Here is a 22611-nt window from a genome sequence, read left to right as displayed (position 1 = left end):
ATTAGACGCTGCATCCAGGGCCTTAATCACCATCTGCCAGAGACGGTGCACAGCAAAGGGATGGGAGGACCTGGAGCCTGGGGCTCAAGGGTGGGAGCAGGAGTCCAAGGAGGACCAGGGGCATGGGGAGGGTGGGAGCGGGGGTCCAGGGAGGACCAGGGGCCCGGGGAGGGTGAGCGAGGGTCCAGGGAGGACCAGGGGCCCGGGGAGGGGTGAGCGAGGGTCCAGGGAGGACCAGGGGCCTCGGGAGGGTGAGCGAGGGTCCAGGGAGGACCAGGGGCATAGGGAGGGGTGAGCGGGGGTCCAGGGAGGATCAGGGGCCCGGGGAGGGGTGAGCAGGGGTCCAGGGAGGACCAGGGGCCCGGGGAGGGGTGAGCGGGGTCCAGGGAGGACCAGGACCCCGGGGAGGGTGAGCGGGAGGGTAAGTTCTCTAACCTAGTGTCTTTGGAAGGAGGGAGCTGCCTCTCCCGCCGTCACCCTTTCTGATGTGCTGACCGAGCTTTCACTGTCCCGGGTTCTCTCTGGGGCTCAGGTGATGCTCCAGGGGCCCCCAAGCTCTGCTGCTCTCCCCACCTCTACCGGAGGCCAGGTGCTTCCATTGCTGCCCTGGGGGTGAGTGGACCCCACACTGGGAGGGACGCCGGGACCTGATTCCAAGTCCACAGCTGGTGTGACTAGAGCCACCATCCGTCCCAGTCTTGATTTACTGGTGTGGACACTGCGGCCGGGGCCATGTGCACTGGTCACCGCTGGGGCTGATGGGTGAACCTGAGCCCCAGGCCTTGTCCCTCCACCCCAGGCCGCTGACCTGAAGGCCAGGTGAGGACTTGAAGCCGGTGTCTTCTTTGGAAGGAGGGGTGCTGTGGGACCAGCCTCTGCGGCCTTGGAGCCGGTGCACTTGGACGGAGTGCCTGGAGCCCCAGCACAGCCTGGGCCGGCCTGGTCACCGCTGACAGCTTTGGTCACCAGAGACCCCAGGGCAAGGCCCCGGGCCAGGGCTCCGTGGCCCACAGGAAGCTTGGCTCGTCCCCGGGAAGGGACGCCTGCCTGGAAGGTACTTCTGAGCATCCTTGCCTTTAGGTCAGTGTCACCAAATCCATACTGGGACACATTTGTGCTGGACTTCATCCCGTGTCCTGGACAGAAAGCTGTGTCCTGTGCAATCAGGCCACACAGAACAATGTCACGTCCCAAGCTTCAGCAGGGCTGCTGACGGAGGGGCCGGTTTCACTGTCCTGCTGCCTGCCGCGGGGCTGGCTCCTCACCACACACCCACCCGGGACAGGAACACGCCCCGCATAAACTGTCACCCCACGGCGGCCCGGTGCTGGCCTCGGGAGTGCGGTTCTGGAGATGGGCGTGCCGGGGCTCTGGGGTGGAGGGCAGCGAGGGTGCCAGGACCACGCACACGTGGCGGGGACGCGTATCCACGCAGCAGCACTGCCATCCCGAGAGCCCCTCTCACGACTGCTGCTCACAGCCACACCCGCCGTCCGATAGCACAGAGCCCGCACCTCCCGCAGGGCCCAGGCCCCGGATCCCGGGGCTGGAGGTGGCGCTCCAGCGCTGAGTGTGCGCAGAGCTGCCTTGGGGGAGGCGGAGAAGGCTTCGCTTCCAGCCTCCTGCCACACGGGGCCGCACTCCTGCCCTGCTGGGCACTTGATCCTCTTCCAGCCGTGGCTCCCTGAGGTGGCAAGGAGGCCCGAGCTCAGTGGGGCAGGGCAGCCCCCAAGGACAGAGAGCACAGGGTGCCGGGGGACAGAGCTTGGCTGGCAGCTTTCCCAAACTGCTGCGAGACCCCAGGGCAATGAGTTCCTTCATGGAGACCCCTTGTGTGCAGGGCGCTCGCGCACGGGGCCCCCACCTGGCGGGAGGCACGGCCCTGCGGGGGAGAAGCCAGAAACCCCGGACCCACCGTGCTGCATCTAGGCAGCCCCGCAGGCGCCTGGACTGCGTCCGCCCCACCCGCCAAGGTCGGAGGTGCTGGGCATCCCAGGGTGGGGCACCGGGTGCGTTCCAGTGTGCCCCTCAGGGCTTCCAGAAGACCCCAGCCCGTGAACCAAGGGTCTTGGTTCCGTGGGGGTTTAACTCTCTGGGGCCCTTTCTTTCTGATTCAGCAGCTCTGCTCAGATGGTTGGCAGTTCCCTGCAGTTTCCAGCGAAGAAAATCAGCAGTACTGGGCAAGGCCCCGTGCCCGGGCTGAACCCGAGCTCAGAGTGACAGGGGAGCTCGGGGACTGCAGATCAGAGCGGTAACCAAGGAAACCGCATCCAAATGTCCAGACCAAGTTTGCCCCATTTTGGAGAGTCTCAGAACACGAGGGGATGAAACGTCAAGCAAATAAACAGCCCATCAGGAGAGGCTGCCCTCCCGTTCCTTAAATCGAGCTTTGTAAGTTTACAACCCAGGCGAGAAGCTTCCCGTGGAGACGCACCTGCGAAGGGGGCCACAGGTGGAAATGAGATGCAATCGGGTTAAGACGAGGTCGTCAAGGTGGGCTCCGATCCAGTGACCGGCGTCCTTATAAGAGGAAATGCCCGTGAAGACAGACTCGGGGGGCAGGCCGTGCGACAGTGGAGGCGGCCGGAGTGATGCGTCCACGTTCGTCCCGGGGAGGCGCGAGCCTCCCCCGGGCCAGCATCTCCCGACGGGGCCCTTTCCACAGGCCTCACAGCCTCTCCTCCACAGGGGTGCGGGGCCGGGGCCTCGGGGGCTGTCGGAGGCCGACTGGCAGGTGCCACGTCAGGGACGACTGGGAGCAGAGCTGCGGGAACGGAGGTCGGTCTGGGGTCAGCCCTCCGAGAGCCGCCGGGACCTCTAGTTCCGTGGAAACTGAATGGCTCCCAGTTTACAATGGCAACCCCCAACCCCCCCCCCACCCGTCTGCCCCACCATTGACTGCTCGGGAGATGGTCACAGGCTGCATGTTTACAGGTCCACTCCAGGCCGGTCAGAAAGAGCCAGGGACACAGGCTTTGGAGCCCACGGGCTGTCCCTGGCCCCCGCATCTCCACCTGCCGACCTTCCTGGTGGAGCGCAGGAGAGGCGCCGGGGAGGGGAGAGGCAGGAAGTCCAGGCTGCCTTGTGTTGACTGCACGTTGGCTGCACGTGCCATGGGGGTCAGAGGGGATGCAAGGTGGGGCTCTCAACCTCAGCCTCCCCCTCCCTCCTCCTTCTGAAGCTTGTTCCGGGGGCTGAGGAGGGAGGGCTCCCCGAACAGTGGGCTCATTGGCCCTTCCTAGTGGGCATGGCCCTGTCTGAGGCCAATGGGCATCTCTGGTCATTGGAGGAAGGAAGGCAAGTTCAGGGTTTCATGGTGCTCCACACACCAAAGGTCTGGGGGGATGGATGGATGGATGGATGGATGGACAGATGGATGGATGGGTGGTTAAGGGAATATATAGGTAGCACGGATGGATGGATAGATGAACAGAAGGAGAAATGAATGGACAGAGGATGATGTTCTAAACATTTCATAGGCCTCAGGGGAATCTTTCTGTGAGAGATAGTAGGGCTGAGTCCTAGCGGGCAGCCAGTGTTTTCAGCCTCAGTGTCTCTGCCACAGCCACTGTCTCCCCGCACAGGCAGGACCACGAGCCCAGCCCGTCGGCCTCCCCGCCTCCTGGGGGACTGACCCGCAGCACGGTGCCCATCCCCAGGGGCGCCCGGCTGCCCCAGACGGCCTCTCTAAACCCAGGCACGTCCCAGCTCTGAGCGAAGGGCTGTGAGGTGTCCCCACGTGTGAGGACAGGGCTCCGCCCCGCTGCCCGCGCCCTGGGGACTGCCCCCCGGAGGAGCCCAGCCGCCTCTCGGAACCAGAGGGGAGGCGCTCCCTCAGCGCACGTTGAAGTGAACCGCCGGCTGCCTCCCTTGCCTCTCCTCTTCAGTAGCTCTGCCAATTTATGGGAATTTGCCCAAGAAAAACGGAGTGTTTTTTCCCTCTCTACTTACATTTCTTAATCCTAATGAAATAATGAAACAGGTAGCTTGTGACAACTGTGGTTTTTCTCTCTCAATCTAATTTGATTGCCCAAATCTGGAGTGTTCTCCACTGGCGTGGGACCGGGCGCCAATCACGGCGCGCAGCCTCTCCGGCCTCCGGCGCCGGGGGGCCCTTCGCCGGCAGCTAATGGATCACGCTAATCAGAGAACCATCTTGAAAATTAATACCTTCTACTGTACTGTTTAAAGGAAAAATAATTATCGAGACTGTCCTCACTGAATTATGCTGTCGAGAAGTTGTAGAAAGAAAATTTTGCCTAATTGTAAAACGTAATCTGGGTTCTGAAGATTTTTCTTCTCAGAGTGATTAAAGGATTCAGCCGAGTGGCCAGGAGGAGAGCACGCCTCTCCCGCCCGGATCCCTGGGCGGCGTGTGCGGGGCACCAGCCTGGCCCGGGGCGGAGGCCCGGGGTCCGGGGCCGCGTGGGGGCCCAGCCTCCCCCCCGCCGCCTTCCCCCGGGTGGGCCACGCGGCAGGAGGAGGGCCCCGAGCCGGGGTGGGAGTGGGGGCTGCCAGCCCCACCTGCCCCCCTCCCAGGGTCTCGGGGTTCAGGCCACCCACAAACAGTCCGGCTCGTTCCTGGAACCCAGGGCCAGGGTGCAGCAGGGACCCCCTGCTCCTGATGAATTTAAAGGAAACAGAGGCAAGTGCCCGTGGAGACTCGATGGGGCCGCGAAGCCCTGAGTGCTGCTCGCTCAGTGGGGTTTAGTCTGGCGGGTGCTCCGGGCCCCCAGGTCTGAGCTGACTTAACTCACTGGCTCCCGATTTCGGAGCCCAGGTCCCCCCTGTAGACGGCCAGCCCCCTTCCCACCCCAGGACTCCCCAGGGGCCCAGGCTGCTTCCAGCTGGCTGAGGGCCACCATGTCCTTCGGGAAGGGCGGGTCTGGGGGTGGTAACCGTACGCAGCGCGCGTCCCTCCCTGCCTCCCATGCGCCTCCCTGATGCTCTGCCTGGCAAGCTGTCTGTTAGCTGCTGCCCATCAGGGAGGTGGCCTGAGCACTGGGAGAGTTTCCCTCCAGGCACCTCCGCCCACTGCTGTCCAGGCTCCTCCAAGAGACGTGGGCTCACAGCCGCACCTCCCCTTCTTTTGCCCTCGGGAGGCTGCCCAGAGGAAGGCCTGGCTCTCTGACAAGAGGCTGGGGTCCCAGCAGGGGTCGTGTTTGGGGCCCTCCCCCCACCACCTCTCCTGTGCTGGTAATACACCTGGCAGCCAGGACCCTTGAGCAGGGGCAACTGGACAGGCTGGAACCCCGCGGACCACCTGCCTTGTATGGGGTCCACATTCCAGAAGGCGCTGCCTGCAAGTCAGGCGGGCGGCAGCAAGGCCCTGGGGGCCGTGACTGCCCGGTGGACTCCGGGCCACAGACATCCCTGCATGGCCCAGAGGACATGGCTTTCTAGGCCACATCCAGCATGTTGCCCCCACCCCCAGGGCAGCCTCCACTCCCCGGCCTCTCTGTGGCTCCCTGGATGCAATGCAACTCCCCCTGGCCCCTCCACAATGGCCTGGGCTCACGGTAGTGACCACATGGCCACCCCTCATCCTCCTGTGTCCATCACGCCCCCTGCCTCTACACTGCACCGTCTCTGCCCTCTCCATGTAGCCAACTCATCCTTCAAAGCTCGCTTCTTCCAGGAAGCCCTCCTAGCTGGCCCCAGGCCTCCTCTGAGCCCCACTGCCCTGTGGACAACCAGGCCCGGTGCTTTCCGTGGAGCAGTGTGTTCTCAGACTGACTTACTTTGAGCCCTGGTCCCGAGATCCTGAGGGGAGGCCCGCGTTCTCCAGCTGGGTGTGCTCCACGGCGTGGGGCTCAGCCTGAGCGAGTGACCCTGGCCCTCTGGGCCCGGAAAATAGAGGCTGACCGGCCACCTGAGCTCAGGGGTCCTGGTGACTGGGCTGTGCCCAGTCCCATCCCAGGCTTCCCTGCTGGGTTCACCCAGGGCCAGAACTCCCCGTATCTGACGTGGGGCCGCCGGGCGAGGGAGGACTTGGGCCGCTGGACGAGGCCCTGCAGTGTCAAGGTATCTGAGAAGACCCCAGAAAGCTGCCAGCAGTCCTTGCCTGTGAATCAGGATGTTTCGTGTCCTGGGCTGGCTCACTGAGGTCTGTCCATCTCAGAGAACCGAGGAGACCAGAGCAGCTCAGGAGCCTGGAGCCAGACCCCGGGTGCAGCCCCTCGGAGAGGAGGCAGGCTGCTCCCAACCAGGATGGGCATAGAGGCCACCCCTGGCCCACAGAGGTCAGGCTCCAGGTGAGGGAGGGGCCGCCTGTCAGAGGCCTCCATGTCGGTCAGCTGGGAGGTTCCTGCCCTGGCCCCGTGAGGACGGAATGGAAGGGGGTCTGTGAGACCCAGTGCTAATGTATCTCTTCCCGTTGGCGTTTTGGGATTACCGTCGTGCCGTCTTGGGGCAGTGGTGGGGCAAAACCAGCGAGGACAGGTGGGTGCGTGACCCGCACATGCGGTGCTGCGTGTCGGATCCCGGGACCCTGGGAACAGCGAGGGTGATGGAAGCGATGACAAGGGCACCCACTCCGGACCAGGAGCAGAGAAGCGTGATAGTCAGAGAAGATTCTGGAACGCTCCTCATTCCCGGCACTCCTCCTGGCCCGACGCTCACCTGTGTGATCATGGCGGCCTGCTCCCGCCCCTGCACCCACGCAGACACCTTCAGTGCACCCCCGTGTGCGGCAGCGCAGCGAGCTTTGAAACTGTCACCGGACCAGGGACGCTGCCCAGTGAGGACTTAGGTCAACGGCCAGGAGTGGCTGTGTCGGCTCGTGTCCCTGCCCAGGATGCTCTCTGCTCGTCCTGTGTCCCCACTCACCTTTTCCACTTGGACCCAGGAAAACTGCCCCAGCGTGTCCACAGTCGGTGGACCCCATGCCCCACCCCCTCCCCTGCTGGGACGTCTGGGAGCCGGGCCCACAGAACACGCTGGAACCAGGTGTGCGGCCGGGGCTGTTGTGACTCAAGGTCGCACGGCAGTCACGGCGCCCCCTCCCGGCTGTCAGCGGCGATCAGCGCCGACCGGGACCAGGTCCAGGCACAGACCCGACGCACCCTGGGGGGCCCCTGGGGCAGCATTATTTACTCAGTTCTTAAAAGAGGTGTCAGCGCAGCCTGGTGCCGGGGGGTCGAGGGAGTGAAACTAACCCTGTAAGCCGGGGTGCGCGTCGGCACAGCTCACCCTGACAACGCAGACAGGCGGACCCGCGGCGCCTTGGAATTGTCGGCACCAGGCAGGACGCGTGGGTGCTTAGAAGCCCCTGGTGCGTGTGTGCGTGTGTGCAATCTGCGTGTATGTGAGGAAGCCTTGTGGGGTTGCTGGTGTCCAGGACGAACGCCGTCCCAGGCAGGCCAGAGTGGGAAGCAGCTGTCTGTCACTGACCGCTGACCACAGACCCAGTGCGTCCCAGGCCGAGCGTCCCTGTGCCGGCAGCCAGGCCTCAGGAGCCGCGGGGGCTGGGATGCTGCCGGGTCCCCTGCAATGGCACCCTCGGACCCCCGTCCAACATCTACCCTCCACATGCTCCCGGGGCACCTGCTGGGGACAGGGAGGGCCTCGGGCAGTTGCCCCCACTGAGGCCGCGCAGCCCTGGTGCCGTTGGGGTGGGAGGGGCAGCACGCACCTAGGCCTCGTGGAGTCTCCTGTGACCCCCACCCCTCCCGTGGTCACGGCTGGGACCACCGAGCAGGCTCTCCAGGGAGGGTGGGAGCCGCCGTGTCTCTGTGCAGCTCTCAGACCCGGGCGCTCGCTGGCTTCACGGCCACAGGATGGGTGTTTGTGGGGGATACTTACTCAGGCCCAAGTCCACCGGAGAGCCGCCCTCTGACGCTCCTCCCACGGTTGCTCACACAGCCACCTGCAGCGTGTGCCTCGGTGCCGGCTCCCCGGGGACAGACGCCAGGGGACGGATGCCGGAGGACGCCTGAGGGGCCACAGGCAGGGTCTGCTCCATCCCACGGGCAGCCTGGTGGGGCGCGTCCACGCACACGGAGACACTCAGCCCTTTGGTCGCTGGGTCATCCCTCTCCCAGAAATATGTCTCGAGAAAATAATTCAAAAGAAGGGAAGGCGTGTTTACAGAAGAGCTAAGCTGGAAAGCGGATACGGCCGAGACGCCCAGCAGAGCCAGGGGTGGAAGGGGACCGAGCAGACGCCAGCTACACAGGCTGTTTAACAATGTCAGGGGTGGGATCTGCCCCAGGGGGAGGGTCACCGCCTCGTCCCCTCGATGGCCCTGACCCTGGTCGTCTCTCTGGCTGTCCCGTCCCTGCCTGGCCGCCAGCGTTCAGGGTACAGTCACAGGACACGGCCCAACCCACCTCCACCGCAGGGCCGGCCTCGCGTGGGCAGCGGCCTGGCGCTGGGTGACAGCCGGCGCTTCGCCACAACGCAGCGTCCTAGCGCCGTTCCAGCCCGTAATAACCACGGGAGAATGAACAGTCGGGGGCGGGGGCTTCACTCGGCTGGGTTGTTCTGATTTGCTCCCACGTCCGCCAGTCCTGGCGCCGGCCCCACCTCGCGGTCGCTGTCATCCCATCAGCAGAGGAGAAACCTGAGGCACAGGGAGGGCAGGCGCCTCAGCCAGGGGCCCGGCTGCGGGCAGCAGCGCGGGCATGGGCTCGGGCTCCCGGACGCCACCCCGGCCCTCTCCCGGGCAGTCCGGGTCTCTCCCGCCAGCCAGCTGTGCCTGCCCGTCCTCCCACTGCCCCTGGGGGCCGGGTCCCGCCCGCGGCCACGTGGGATCAGAGCGCGCGGGGCTGCCCGGGCTCAAGTCCCCACGTCCCTCTTCCCGGCTGTGTGGCCTCGGCCAGCCTCCTCGCCTCTCGAGCTCCCGCGCCCCCACGTGGGATGTGAAGCCAGGGCTGATTCCTCGTAAGTAACGATCAATAGTCAGCGAGGCAGTGAAGGAGCACGTGAGTCCTGGGAGGTCCAGCGGTGTTTGAGCCCCGACGTTTCAAACGGGAGTTTCAGGGAGTACAGAAGCGGCTTCTGGCTACGTGGGGCCAAAGCGGTGTCTCCTGGGAACGTGCGCTGTCCCAGCAGACGCTCTGGTTGGTTGTGCTTCCCAGGTGGCTGGAGACCGGAGCTGCGAGGGAGGCCCAGGTGTGCCACTTAGCCGGCGTCCCCAGGCCAGCTGGGTTCTCGCCGTTGGTTACCTGTCCTTACGCCTTTGCTGCACTGTCTTCCAGAGCCCTGCTGATCTGACTCCTCCGTCCCCAGGGCCAGGCTGCCCTGAGTGGCCGTTGCAGGGCAGGTCCTCGAAGGGTAGCTCGGGGGGCTCCCCAGGGTGCCCTCTGACCTCCCAGCCCCGGGGGCCTTCCTGCCCCAGCTGGTAACTGCTCCCAGGAGGAGCCTAGATGTGCCACCCCGAGGAGCAGAAAGGTGGGAGCCAGGGGCCCTCCTAGGATCCTCAGAACGTTTCCAGCAGCAGTAGCTTCTCAGTCACGTCCTCGGGGCCCGTGCCTGCTCTTCACGTGTTAGATTCTTCTGGAACCCTTGGTTACATTTGACTCCCGTGGGGGGTGCATGTTTGTGTATATAATTAGCATCTTATATGCTCATATTTAACGTCAGCCTCCCCTGTCCCCATGTCTGGATGTGGCCTGGCCCCCTGTCCCCCCCACGGTCTAGGACAGTCAAGGGGACGCACACTTCTAGGTCAGATGCTGCTGAGAGCGTGGCCTCCCCATCCCGGCTGTAAATGGATGAGGTCCATTTACGACCGTGTCTGAGAACGTGGCCGGAGATTTCTGGAATCCCACTGGTTTTGTTCTGGATGATTCATTTTTCCAAGCCGTTGAGTAAAGTAAGCAGATTCATGTGTTAATGGAAATGAAGACACAGTTTATCCCAGAGGGAACCGTACAACTTATGAGCAGCCAAGGGCGCAGGCGTTGAGCGGAGCAGCCCAGGCTCCAGGATCCCCGGGCAAATTAGCACCGCGGGTCCCCGTCCATCTGTCTGGACTCAGGCCAGCAGACAGCAGGCTTGTCAGCAGTCGCTGTCCGAGGGACAGTGCCATCCAGCAGACGCCAGGTGTCTTCAAGGTCATCTGGTTCCTTAGGTTTGGGGGGGTGGGCGAGGGAGTCTGGTGGGGGCACTTTTCTGAGATTCCCTGTCTTCAAAGCTTGTTTGCACTGTGAACAAAGAGGAGGGTCCCAGCACCACGTGTGTCCTGGCCACGGAGGGGGCGGGTGTAGCTGGCGGCAGGTTCCCCACAGCAGCAGTTCAGTTCCTGGAATAAGATGTCAGACACCACCCAGTGTGTCTGCACCACACATGCACACGTGTGCACACAACATACACAGCGTGCACACACATAGACACAAACACACAGCCACCCTGCCCAGCACTGTCACACGGGGTCAGCAGCCGAGCACAGAGGTGCTTGGCCCTAGGAGGCTCCCTGTGGCTCTGCTGAGCTGACTGAACTGGGGTCCACTCAGACCCTCTGTTGCAGCAAAGTGTTACAGCTCAGTTGTGACAGCAGCCTGGATCCAGGCGAGAGACCAAGCAGCACTCGGAGAGTTGGAGAACTCAGGTTTATTACACCAGTGGGCCCAGAGGAGTTAACACTCCAAGCTCTGGGCCCCGTCTGTAGGTTTACACAGGCTTTTATAGGCTGCCAGTCTGCACTTTGCAACATCGTATGCAAATAAGGTATAAAAAGGTTGACTAATCAAGAATGAGCTTTTTAGAAATGGACCAGTCAGGAGTGAGCTTTATGCAAATGAGGTGTTACAAATAGATGAATCAGGAGTGAGCTCAGGGAACCAATAGAATCTTAGGGGTAAGTTCTGCTTTCCTAGCAGCAAGCCGTTTTACAGAAGCAAAAAACGAGATAACGCCACCGGGCCAGGTAACTGGACGGTGCTGGCGGGAAAGTAGTGGCCCTGCCTGGGGGTCCTGCTGGTCTTTATCATGGGGCTTACCGCCTCACCTCCACCACCTCCCCAAGACCCCCACTGGGAGGCTGAGAGGAGTAGAACGGGAGTGCACAGCCCCTGGGGAGAAGTTACAAATCTAAGTGCCCCCTTTGAACAAGGTGGACCCGGGTTCCCTGGGGCCCGACAGCCTGTGCCATCGGCCCCGGCCCCCCCGCATTTCCCTGGCCTCGCATGAATAGTCTGTTCACCGACGCAGCAAATTCCAGGGCGGCGGCCACTCGAGCTCTGGGGCTGAGCCAGCGGGGGCCCTCCGGGGGCCTGGAGAGGGCAGGCGCTCGGGGGATGTTAGCAGAAAAGAGGCAGCAGCCGAGTGCCACGGGCCTCCCCAAGAAGGTGCTGCTGGCGTCTGCTCCTTGAGGCCGACTCCAGGCTGTTTTGCAGACTCCTGTGAAGTTCCAGGCGTGAAGCGCCATCAGCTTTTTGGGGTGAAACTCAACCAAAGGCCCATCCCTCCCCCAGCTGGGGGTCTGTGTGAATTTAGCCCCCGAGTCCTCTAATCCCCGGGGGCTGATCTTCAGGGGGGCGACCGCAGGGGCGGGCCGCTGAGGGCTTCTGGCAGGCTGAGCGCTCTGCTTTTCCTAGGATGAGAGCGCCCTCCTGGACTGCAGCTCCTGCTAGAAATTCCCAGCTGTGGGGGGAGCTCTGCTGAGGGCTCTGCTCCAAGCAGAGCCGTGACCAGAGGGCTCCGTGAACTCAGGGGAGCAGGAGGAGCCCCCCACCCCCGGCACTGGCCCCAGGAGAGCTCCCAGCATCTCTGTGCTGCGGGCGTGGCCTCAGGTCCCGGGCAGGGCGTCACCCAGGGCGGAGTGGCTGGTGGGAAGGGCGGGCTTCAAGGGCGGCCCCGCTGGTACCCGACTCCGGAGCATGGCCTCTGGGAGGGGACCCGCTGGGCCTGGAGCGGGGCCGGTGGGCTCAGGGGCAGGGGAGAGGGCGGGCAGGGGGCTTGATGCAGGGGAAGGGTGACCAGGCTCAGGGCAGAACATCCTGGGGTCAGGTAAGGAGGCTGCATCCAGGCTCCAGCACAGGAAGTGTGGACGTGTTTTTGTGGGATTGGCGGACAGACAGGAGAGTTTGGGTTCTGACTTGGTGGCCATGGGGCCACTGGGACCCCTGAGCAAGCAGCCAGTGGGTTTGGACGTGTAGCTCGTTCGTTTGCGTGTTCTGGCATCTCCTCCGTGTTGGGCACCTGCCTTGCGCGGACTCGGTGCCAGGCTGGCCCGCCCCCTCCAGGCCCACAGGCATCTCCCCCCCGACCAGTGTCCTCGGCGCCCCGCCCACCTGGAGCACCGCAGGTGAGGGAGCCCAGGCTGAGCCTGCGTCCGCAGTGCTCGGGCCCCAGGCCAGCGCAGACACGTCCCGCCGCACACAGCTGAGCTGCTCACAGTGCGCTGGGGGCCTGCGGCTGAGCGGAGGGCGTTTCTGAGGTGGCCTGGAGCATTGCCACCTCATTCCTGTTATGGGTCAGGTGTCCGTGTGGTGGGGACACAGGCTCACTTCTCGGCACCCTCTGGAGACCCAAAGCAAGGCATTGGGGTCTGGCCCGAGCCTGACACGGGGATGGCACGCGGAGAGCAGCAGCATCGGCCGTGGGAGGCCCTGAAGCGGTCAGGGGAGGCCCTCCCCTGCGCTCCTCTCCCACACACTAGCCCCTCCCTGCTTGAAAGTTCAGCCTAGGCCTCCCCGGGTCCCTAGAGGTTTGCGGTTCTGTTGTTTCCGACTGGCAGGGGCTTCATTCTGGGGACGAGGTGGCCAGGAGCGAGCCTCTGAGCCTGAACATCCTCGCAGTGGGAGAGTCTGAGAAAGGAGGCAGCCTCCTCATCCCGAGGCCCCGGGCACTGGCCGCCAGAGAGGACGGTGACTTGCGGGCCAATGTCCGCACGCGCACATGGTGGATACATGTGTGCAGGTGCATGCGCGTGGGGGAGGGGGGGGATGGTGGGGGTCACTCCGAGGCGGGGCCGGGCTGAGTCCCGGGACTGCAGAGCCTGGTCAGAGGCTCTAGGTTGGCAGAGCTCGGCCACGTGAGGCCCCGGGGCCCAGTCTGAACAAACCTGCTCTCCTTCAGGCCTGGGAGCAGGCACTGGGCGCGTAGCCATTGTGTGACCCACGCCCCTGGCCTGCATCGGCTGAGGGCCCGGAGGTCATGACTCAGAAACAGGCCAGGTCGCTGTCCCCCGCCGTCAGCCCCCACCCCTCATGCTCTGTCCGCACCGGTAGCCCTGGGGTCGCCCTTCCCGGCCGAGAGCCTCCCTGACGTCAGGGGCTGGAGGAGATGAGGTTGTGATGTGTGGCATGAAAGGCCCTCTGTTCCTGGGATGTGGGGGCCCCGCCCTGCGCCTCCGACCGCCTCCCGCAGGAAGCGGGCTGCGGCCAGGTGAGTCCAGCTCCCGTGGCCAACAAAGGGCGTCATGTGACCGGCACCGCCGCCGTGCCCTCAGCAGGGCTGACCGCCCCGGCCGTGGTCCGCCAATCAGTGTGTCTGTTCCTTCTGCAGACACATCCATCTGCCTGCCAGCCCATAAGGGGCCCCGCATGTGTGTGTGGTGGTGTGTGTGCCTGTGAACGTGCATTCACTCGCACGTGTGTGCGCATCTGTTTGTGTGCCCGTGGGCACGGCGTGCTGTTCACACGTGGAGCCTGTGCGGGTGCAGGTGGGTGTTTCGTGTGTGCATCCGTGTGACCTCCGCTTTCCCATCTGTGTGCGTGCATGTGTGCGGACATGCGTGGCCAGGCTCCGTGGCGGCACAACCGGGGCTGGGTCCCGGACCTCCCTGGTGATGGACGTCTCTGAGCCGGGCGCCGGGCACTGACAGCATGTCCCTGGGCACAGCCCAGGGGACAGAGGGGAGCACAGATTCAGACGTTTTTCAGCCGCACGGGAGCTTCCCACCCCATCCATCCTGGCTGATCCTGAGAAACCCTTCCTCCTTTCTCTAGCTTTTCCCGACCGTCTCTGGGCCGAGCACGTAGGATTCCCGGGGATCGGCAGGTTGGAGAAGCGGTTTCAACCCTGTAGCTTCTTCGTGGGTTTAAGGCTTGTATTTGCTGGTGCTCGATGAGGTTTGGGGGCCATCTTTTACTGTCACCAAAAGATGCCCTGGGGACGGCAGGACCTCCGTGGGGACTTCTGCAGGAGTGATGAGCAGACGCGGGAGAGAGGCCCGAGGGGGCCATGCTGGTAAATGCAGCCGGCCTGACACCTGCGGGCCCTAGGAGGGCTCCCCAGAGGTGGTGGCTGGAGTGGGCCTGCTGTCGTCTTTCATCTTGGAGGCGTTCCTGGGGCAGCCGGGCGGCCCTGCTCTGAAACCCACCATGAGCACAGAGCCAGCAGAGATGAGACCACCTTGTCTGCTCCAGGAAGGGGCCGTGTCTGCTCCTTGAAACTGTCCCCCACGCCCTTGGTCACTGCTTACCGAGTGGCCCACAGCAGAGCTGGACTTGGGCAGCGAGCGATAGCCTGGGAGGCCAGGGAGAAGGCAGCGGCCCAGCCCGGCCACCCCGGCTGACCGCCAGCGCCGCCCGCCGGGCCTTTGCGCCCGATGTCACCCGGTGCTGGGAGTCATGCCCCGGGTCCTGCCGTGGCGCTGGGCCCATGCTCACGGCTCTCTCCTCTCTCCGCAGCACGGATTATCAGAACAAAGCAGTGGTGTGACATGTCTCCCTGTCTGGAGGGAGAAGGCTGTGACTTGTTAATCAACCGGTCAGGCTGGACGTGCACGCAGCCCGGCGGGCGGATAAAGACCACCACGGTACGTACGTGGCCCCCAGCTTTCTTGTGGGTGCCCTGGGGCGGGGGAGTGGGCTTCAGGCACCGGAGCACACGGGTGGGTGGGCCCCAGGCTGGCGGTGACAGGGACAGGCGGAAGCTGGTCACTAGCTGGCCCCTGCGCGCAGGCTGCCAGCCGCCTCCTGCTGTGGGACCCCTCTGCCCGGGGCCAGATCGGTCTGTCCCTGGGCTGCTCTGCTCCATCACACCGTCACCACGTGCGCCTCGGCCCAGTGGCCGGACAGAGGCCCCTCTGGGCTGGCCAGCCCACACCCAAGATTGCTAGTGCCATTGTCTTGTTTCTGGGTGATGTGCCCTGGCTCCAGGCAGGAAGGACGCTTAGAACCCACAGAGGGGCCTTTCAAGAGAAATGATTGGGGGGAGGGGGCTGTGGGCCTCCTCCAGGCCACCCCCTCCTGCCCCAGGCGTGGTGGCTGTTTGGAGCTAAATCTCCAAAAGCCCCCGAGGGCACTCAGTCCCTCTCAGACCCCCCTGAGGGGCACGGGCCCGCCCTGGGATCCCCAGGCTGGCCCCCCGCAGGCTGGGAGGCAGAGGACAGCAACGCAGTTCTGGGGCCGTCTTCTCTGAGATTCTTTTTCAGAGGAAAAGTCCTCACGCACAGGCTGCAGTGGTGCAGGTGGGCCTGCGCCATCCTGCCGGGGCCAGGGGGACAGCAGTGGGGCTGCACGGGCCAGGCGGGCACGGAGCGGGCTCCATGGCCAGCGGTCACCCATGTCCGGGCTCTTCCTCCTGAGGCGTACAGAGGACTCTAAGGGCTGGGGCGGGCTGCGATCTCCTGGCCAAGAGTCCCGCCTTGATGCGGGGGATGTGAGGCCGGGAGGCCTGGGGCTTGGTGGCAGCATCCGGAAAGCCCCGACTGGGATCCCGTCTCCCCCAGGAATTGCACAGAGAGGTGGCGGCTGTGGTCCTCAGGAATTTTCTGAGGAAAAGCCACCCCCTTCCTGCCCCTGCGTCCTCCGTCTGAGAACTTGGATGGGCCGTGTCAGGGAGGTCCTCACAAGGCCCGTGGGGTTCGCTGCCCCGAGCAAAGCCCTGGATGCTCAGGTCCCACCCGGCAGGCAGGGCGGGTCTGACCGCAAGTCAGGCCTCAGGGGCACATCCTGAGGTTGGGGCTGGAAAGCTGGGTGTGGCCGTGGGCCTCCACCGGGTCCCTCGGGGCCTCGTGTTCGAGTGAATCGGGTCTGGGGCTCCCCTCTGTGAGCTGTTCCCACAAGGCAGAGACTTGGGGACAGGCAGGGCCTCGGACCACTGGGGCTTCTGTCCCAGGTCTGCGGGGCCTGGGTCAGCGTCGGGGGACGGGCCGGCCCTGGGCAGGAGACACTGTGCCGGGGTCTTTTGAATGAACGTCGGGAGGAGATGAGGCTGGAGGGGAGGCTCCAGACCACTGCCCACCGCAGCAGCAAGGGTGTGGCTGCGGGCTCAGGCCCGCACTCGGGCCCGCGTGGGGCCGGGCAGGCCCGCTGGAGGAGGCCGCGGAGGTGCCCCGTGCCCTCACAGAGATGGGGCTCCTCCCCTCAGCAGGCTCCCTGCGACCGCCCCCCGCCCCACCCCACCCCCTCCCCGCCAGTGGGGGTTCTGGGAGCCGGCTGCATCTAAAGGGCGCCCTGTGGCGTCCTTGTCACCCCTCCCCGCGGGCACGGCCTCAGGTCCTTGACTCCCGCTAAGAACTTTGCTGAGAAAGTGCAGACGCCCGTTCCCTCTGACCGCACAGCCCTCGCACTCAGAAGCCTCACCTCAGCTTTTCAGCCGTGAAAACTGCAGCTGTGAGAGGCTGAGATGCTGGCGGCAGCTGGCCGGTGGGTCGTGGGGGCGGGGCTGGAGCCTGCCGGGTCCGCCCGACTCCAGAGCGGCCCTGGCTCTGCCTGAGCCCCACGATCAGTCTCTGATCGGCCCCCCCGGGAGGGCAGCGCTCACACGGGAGGCATGTACCTCCTTGCAGGGGGCGGACACGGGCGGTGATGCTCCGCGACCTCCTTCCTGTGTGGTGGCCCCGTGTCACCTCCCCACCCAGGACAGGGACCCAGGGCGCGTGGGCTGGCAGAACCAGTGACAACACTGTGGGTCCAGTGGGCTCTGTCGTTTTCCCGACTGTCTGCGGAGGGGTCTCTGGCTCTGATGGAACCCCAGGCCCACGGTGACTGTTTTCAAAGCTTTCTTAAAAGGTTAGTTGAGCTCTTGACCCAAACACTTACAACTGGAGCACGCGGCCCCACGCCCACGGTTGCACCTAGCTCCCCTCGCAGACGGCAAACTAGCGCATGGGGCTTCACATTGTACCATAAATTGGTTTTCCGTGAGGCGGGCTTTAAGAGCCCTCATGACTGGTGGGCCGCAGACCACTAACTCCATCCCAGCTGCCAGGTTCTCAGCCCGGTGCCCAGCAGCCAGGGCCACGTCCCGAAGGGGCAGCCAGCCCACCCCCACCTCTTCATGCCTGGCCGCTCCTCTGAGTGGTCCATGGCTGCTCCCTTCTCTGTGTCACCCGAACCGTGAGCTGCCCGAGGGCAGGCACCGCCCCGTGGCCCTGCCACCCCGGTTCCCTCACTCAGGGCTTCCAGAGATACGTGTGCTACATCGATTAATTGATCAGCTGAACCCCCGGGCATCTGCGGATGCTTGCAGTCCCTAGACCACTGCTCTTCCCAGTGCAGGCCATCACCCCGTCAGCGGGGCTGGAAGTAATTTAGTGCATCACGCTTCGCATCTGAAAGAAGGAGGAAGAAATGGAATCAAAATGTCAGAGCACGCCCCGGGTCTCGAGGGTGACGGCCATTCCACGATGCACACACGTCACAACGTGGGGTGACGCAGTGACTGGTGCAGGCCGCCACGAAAAGCTGGAGACCCAGAGTCCTGCGGGGACGGGGAAACCTGGCACCTGTGGTTCCCGCGATCCCTGGTCCAGGCACTGCGTTCCTGCCCGGTCTGTGCACTGTGATGTTGGTCTGCCCTGGGCAAGGTGACCGGGTGGACATCCGAGGCTCTCCCCAAGGTCACGAGCAGCGTCCCCTCCTTGACACCCATGCAGCTCCCGCTCCCCGAGCCAGGCTGCAGGGTGGCCTCCCCCTCAGCTCCGTGGCTCGCACTGTCCGCTGAGGCCCGGCTGACAGGGCGGGGTAACGGAGAAGGAAAATTCCAGGGTCCCATGTGGGAATGTGGGTCCCACTTCTCTGTTCCCGCTTCTGCCACCTAGAAACCCTGATGGGGCGGGACGTGAAGGAGGGGTGGGGCACAATTCCCCTGGCACAAGCTGAAGGGGGCAGAGGCAGCAGCAGAGCCGAAGGGGGACGGGTGGACTCAGGCCAGCTGAGCCAGACCCCGGGGGGTTGGGGGGGGCTGGTTCGGTCTTCAGCCCCCAGGATGCAGGAGTCGGGGCTCAGGACCCCCTGTGTGTGGAGTGGAGGAGGCGCTGGAACAGCAGGGCCTGTGGAAAAGACATGGGGCTCCCAGGTGCCCCCTTCCTGGCCCCTGGGTGGGGCACCCTGTGCATCCTGCAGGGCCTGGGCCCACCAGGGGCTCTCCCTGGGGAGGAATCACACCTGAGCAACTCTGGACCCCACAACGCCAGCGTCACAGGTGGAGGGAACTTCCCGCAAACCCCGAGCCCTGAGAGCCGAGGGCACAGTCAGGACACGGGACTTCTTTCCCGAGAGGCTTAGGGTCTGAGCATCTTGCGTAATAAGTGGCCACGCTCCAGGTGACTTAGAGCAACAAAAATCATTCTTTCACAGGGTGCAGGCCAGAAGTCTGAGATCCAGGGGTCGTTGGGGCCGCACACCCTCCGACGTCTCGGGGAGGGTCCTTCCTGCCTCTCCCGGCCTCTGGTGTTTGCCTGCACCCTGGGCGGTCCTGGGCGGTCCTGGGCTGTGGTTCTTGCCTGTGCATCCAACTTCCGCTCTTCCCCGCCAAGCCCAGTGCAGAAAACTGGGGGTGGGGGGGTGCCGAGAGCTGGGCTCCGAGGGCCTTCTGTGAAGCCCGCCACCCACCCGTTGGTGCTCCAGTGTCCCAATCCTCTGCGTGGTGGGGTCACAGGATCCCTGAGGAGCGAGATGGCAGACACAGACCTCGGGAGAAGGGATCAGGGACCCAGAGGAGACGGAGCACTGGAGAGGACAGTGAAGCCGACAGGCTCACCGGCCACTGTGGCTTTAACCCCCGGGTCGGGTGCTGTTTGTTACGAGGTGGTAGCTTCCTGGAGCGAGGAGTTATTTAAAGAGCAGTGAGAAGACGGAAGTGCTTCTGGAGATGCCACACACGCACACGTGTGTGAGTGTCTGTGTGCGCGCATGTGCGGCAGAGTTTGCTGAAACCCCAGGTAGTGTTTGGGACGTCAACCAGAGGACATCTCAGAAAAGCAGGAGTAGAACTTAAAAAAACAAGTAGGAAAGGGGGAGAAAGCAGATGGCAAGAGCAATCCGGGAGGCCTAGAGAGCATAAGGCCAAAAATAGAGAGAAGCCAAGACGGACCATCAAAGCGGAATTTTCTAAACACTTTGTGGCCCTCAAAGCCCCGCCGCCTGTGCGCGGGGACGCACCCCGGGCCGGAGACGGAAGAATAAGGGCCCGTCCTAAGGCGTGTCAGCGTGAAGTTTCAGGCCACGGGAGATGAAAAACACGTTCTGAAAACTCAGAGGGAAAAAATAGGCCACATTCAAAGACACGGACATCAGAGGGTATCTGGCTCCCCAGCGGCGGCATTCAGGCCGGAGAGCGGCAGCGCGGCCCTTGCGGGGTCCGGGCGGGGCGTGCTGGAGCTCCACGCGCGCAGCCCCGCCCCTGGCAGGGGGGAGACCGCCCGCCTGGAATCCGTGACGGGGACGGCCCTCCGGGGTGGGGGGGCAGGCCCGCAGGCGGCCCCACCCTCAGGAGGACGCGGGTGAAGCGTCCGGGGGTGAGGGTGGAGGGGCCAGGACGCTGTGTGCAGCCAGCACGGCCCGCTGCCTCAGGACGGGCTCCGGGAGGGCTCCCCCAGGGAGGGGGTGAGGGGCTCCCTGACGGATGCTCCCAGAAAGCTGTGGCTGAGCCCCAAATGCGTCAGGCGCCAGGGAGTGGAATAACCTGAAGCTTCCCTAGGAAAGTCACCGCAGGGGACAGTACACGGGGAATGTCCGGGAGCCTCGGGTCTGGTCCAGCGTCTCCTCCACTCACGTCCATCCACCCGGATGTCTGCCCCGTTGCCTGCTGGGCTGCCCCAGGGAGGTCTGGTCACTCGCATGGTGGACACAAGCACTTCCCCCCAGAACCTCCCGTGGGTCACGGACACCACTTCCCAAGGGGGTGACCACTGAGCCGGCGTAGCCAGGAGACGTCAGGAAGGAGGGTCCACCGGGCACCTGCAGCTCGGGCCAGGGCGTCACCTGGAGGGAGTGAAGTGGGTGCTGAAGGGGACACCCTCCATCCAGGGGCTGAGGTGCGTGGACGCCACCCCAAGCTAACCATCCGCCACCTGCCCTCCAAGGAGCCCAGGAGGGACCTGTGTCCTCTGTGCACACCACGTCCTCCCAAAGGCGAGAGGCTTTTGTGCGGGAGGGTCTGGGATTAAGGTGTCGAGAGACAGAGCGGACGGTGGGTGCTCACCCAGGCGTGACTCAGAACCTGCACAAACCGTAAACAGCACCCATCATCGCGCCGATCCCCGTCGACAATCCGTTTTTGTTCTTTGAATCACGGCTATTCATCACCGCGATGATAGCTGGACATTTTAATAGATTCTGTATGTAAACACGGCGTCGATGGCTGGCCCAGCCCCACTCGCCCCCTGAGCACCGACGTTCTTCATCTTCTTGGAGAAACGAGACCAGAAGCAAAACGCTTGGGTCTGACCACGCCCACAACATTTCCGTCGGACATTCGGCCAGTTTCGCAGTAGGAGGCACCCCTCGCTGGTGGCTGTTCACGGTAACAGTGCTTCATTAGCCTCAGGGTTCCTTCAAGTAGCTGTTCTTTGAATCTTTCTTTTTTAAATGATTTACATAAATGGCGAAGGTTGAAATCGGAGGAAATGTGTCCAGTGGAGAAAGACGGTGGGGTCAGGGTGGTGCTGACGCCACAGGGATGCCAGGCAGCCTGCTGAGAGGACAGGGTCACGGCCAGGGTCTGGTCAGCTGAGTTCTGACCTGCTGGTCCGTACCTTGGGGTGGCCGTCCTGTTGACCCTACACGGGCAGCCGGGCCCCAAGATCAGTACCTCAGTTTTGCCCCCACCGCCTCCCTGCTCTGCATCCTCTTTGGCTCCATCTTGGATGCTGGGATGCAGGAATGAAGCTCTCACGGTCCCCAGATCTCAGGAGGCAGCGGGTACCCCTGGAGGATCCCCAGAGGGCCTGGTTTGGGAGCTGAGAGGGTGGCTGTTGCTTAGAACATGAGGTCGTGGTTGCTGAATAACTGGAGGAGGACAGGAGGGCCCTGGCCAGGTACCCACATCCTGCAGCTCAGCCTGATGGAGGGAGCCCGGGATCTGAGAATCCCACGTGGTTCCAAGTCTCAGCAATGCTAAGGGAGGCTGGGGCCCACCGTAGACACAACGTGTGTCCTGAATGGAGGAACCTGCAGAGCTACTGCACTGAACAGGAACCTCCTCATTCCAGAACCCGCTACCCCGACCCTGCCCATCTCAGCCATCCATGCCAGCCACGGGCTGTCCAGGCCCTGCCACCTCCCCTGGCCCTGCGCCCGGCTCAGAGTGCCCCTGAGGCTCCGGGAGCGGAAGGGGCCCCTCGGAATTGGGGCTGTGCGTCCCCGGCAGCCCTGCAAGCATGCATGTTCCCGCCTCGTCAGCAGTGTGTCCTCAATAGGGGCTGACAAATTTCCAAGCCCCCCATTCCCAGGAGGGCCTCTTGAATGAAAACTATTTGTTGATTCCAGGTTTCAGGAACTAATTGGACAGAAATACTGGCAAAGTCAAATACAGGTTGACTACGTCCTTGTAATCTCACGCACGTCATTGCTTAGTGATTTTTTTTTTTTTCGTAAAGGACAACACTAAATCTGATCCTTCTTAACGGTGCTGTGAGAATCAGGTCCTATATTTGAGGTGGAGCTAAGTCAGCACGTGCACGGCGGGAATCCTCCAGGCCATGACGTCCTTCCCACCCCAGCGTGGTTCTGGTTCTGTTTCAGAACAACCATGGGTCTGTGGCATCTGCTCCACCTGCACCCAAGCTGCCCTCTCGCCCCCCGAGGTGACCCTGACCCGCCGCCCCCAGCCTTGCCCCGCCGCCCACACAGCAGCCCTGAGGGGGAGGAGCCTCACCGCCACCCCCTCCCCATGGCTTCCGGGCGCCGCAGTGGGCGTGAAATACGGCATTTGGCAGAGACGTTAGTTAAAGATCAGTCTTGAAAAATGAAATGGAAGGATTTGTGTCTCGATCCAAATTACTTGAAATGTCAACTCCCCATTAAGCTGAGACACACCGGGTGATGTAGGTGCTGGGACGGTGCCAACACCAGCATCGTCATCACTGCACCTCCGTCCCTGGGTCCCCTCCTCCCGCCTCCTCCCTGAACCAGAGCATAATCTCAGGCCCACCTGGCCTGGCATGGCCTCTCTGCACCTCCCTGTTCCAAGCTGGTCCAGAGCTGCCGTCCCGACGGGCCGTCCTCCCCTGGGACGGCTGTGATGCACATTTGGGTGGGTGACCTGGCGGGAGTCCCTTCCACTCTCTGAGCCTCAGTTCCCTCATCTGTGCAGGAGGTAACCATGCCCCAGGCTGAGCTCACGGGTCTCCGGGGCTTCGAGAAGGGGACTGATGGACAGGAAACACTTCTAAACACCCAGGGAGTCTCTGCAGGTGAAGGATGGTCATTGTCCTCCTGCGGCGCCTTCCAGAATATTCTGGAGTGGTCAGGCTCCTGATGGCTGCGTCAG

General features: G+C 63.6%; 1 protein-coding gene across 3 annotated transcripts in view; it reads left to right on the top strand.

Annotated features, from left to right (window-relative positions):
- Window positions 1–22611, top strand: part of TAFA5 (TAFA chemokine like family member 5) — a 167766-nt gene that overhangs the window by 132238 nt on the left and 12917 nt on the right. For 2 of the 3 annotated variants that reach the window (XM_064491352.1, XM_064491354.1), the window contains exon 3: window positions 14580–14707. In XM_064491352.1, the coding sequence (XP_064347422.1) occupies window positions 14580–14707 (128 nt within the window). Of the gene's footprint in view, window positions 1–8588; window positions 8884–14579; window positions 14708–22611 lie in introns of those variants that run through there. The other variant, XM_064491353.1, reaches the window with a different exon arrangement.

This window comes from Camelus dromedarius, chromosome 11 (genome assembly GCF_036321535.1).
Source record: "Camelus dromedarius isolate mCamDro1 chromosome 11, mCamDro1.pat, whole genome shotgun sequence".
Taxonomy (NCBI): domain Eukaryota; kingdom Metazoa; phylum Chordata; class Mammalia; order Artiodactyla; family Camelidae; genus Camelus; species Camelus dromedarius.
Note: the sequence above shows the minus strand (reverse complement) of the source record. Positions and strands in the feature narration are given on the sequence as shown.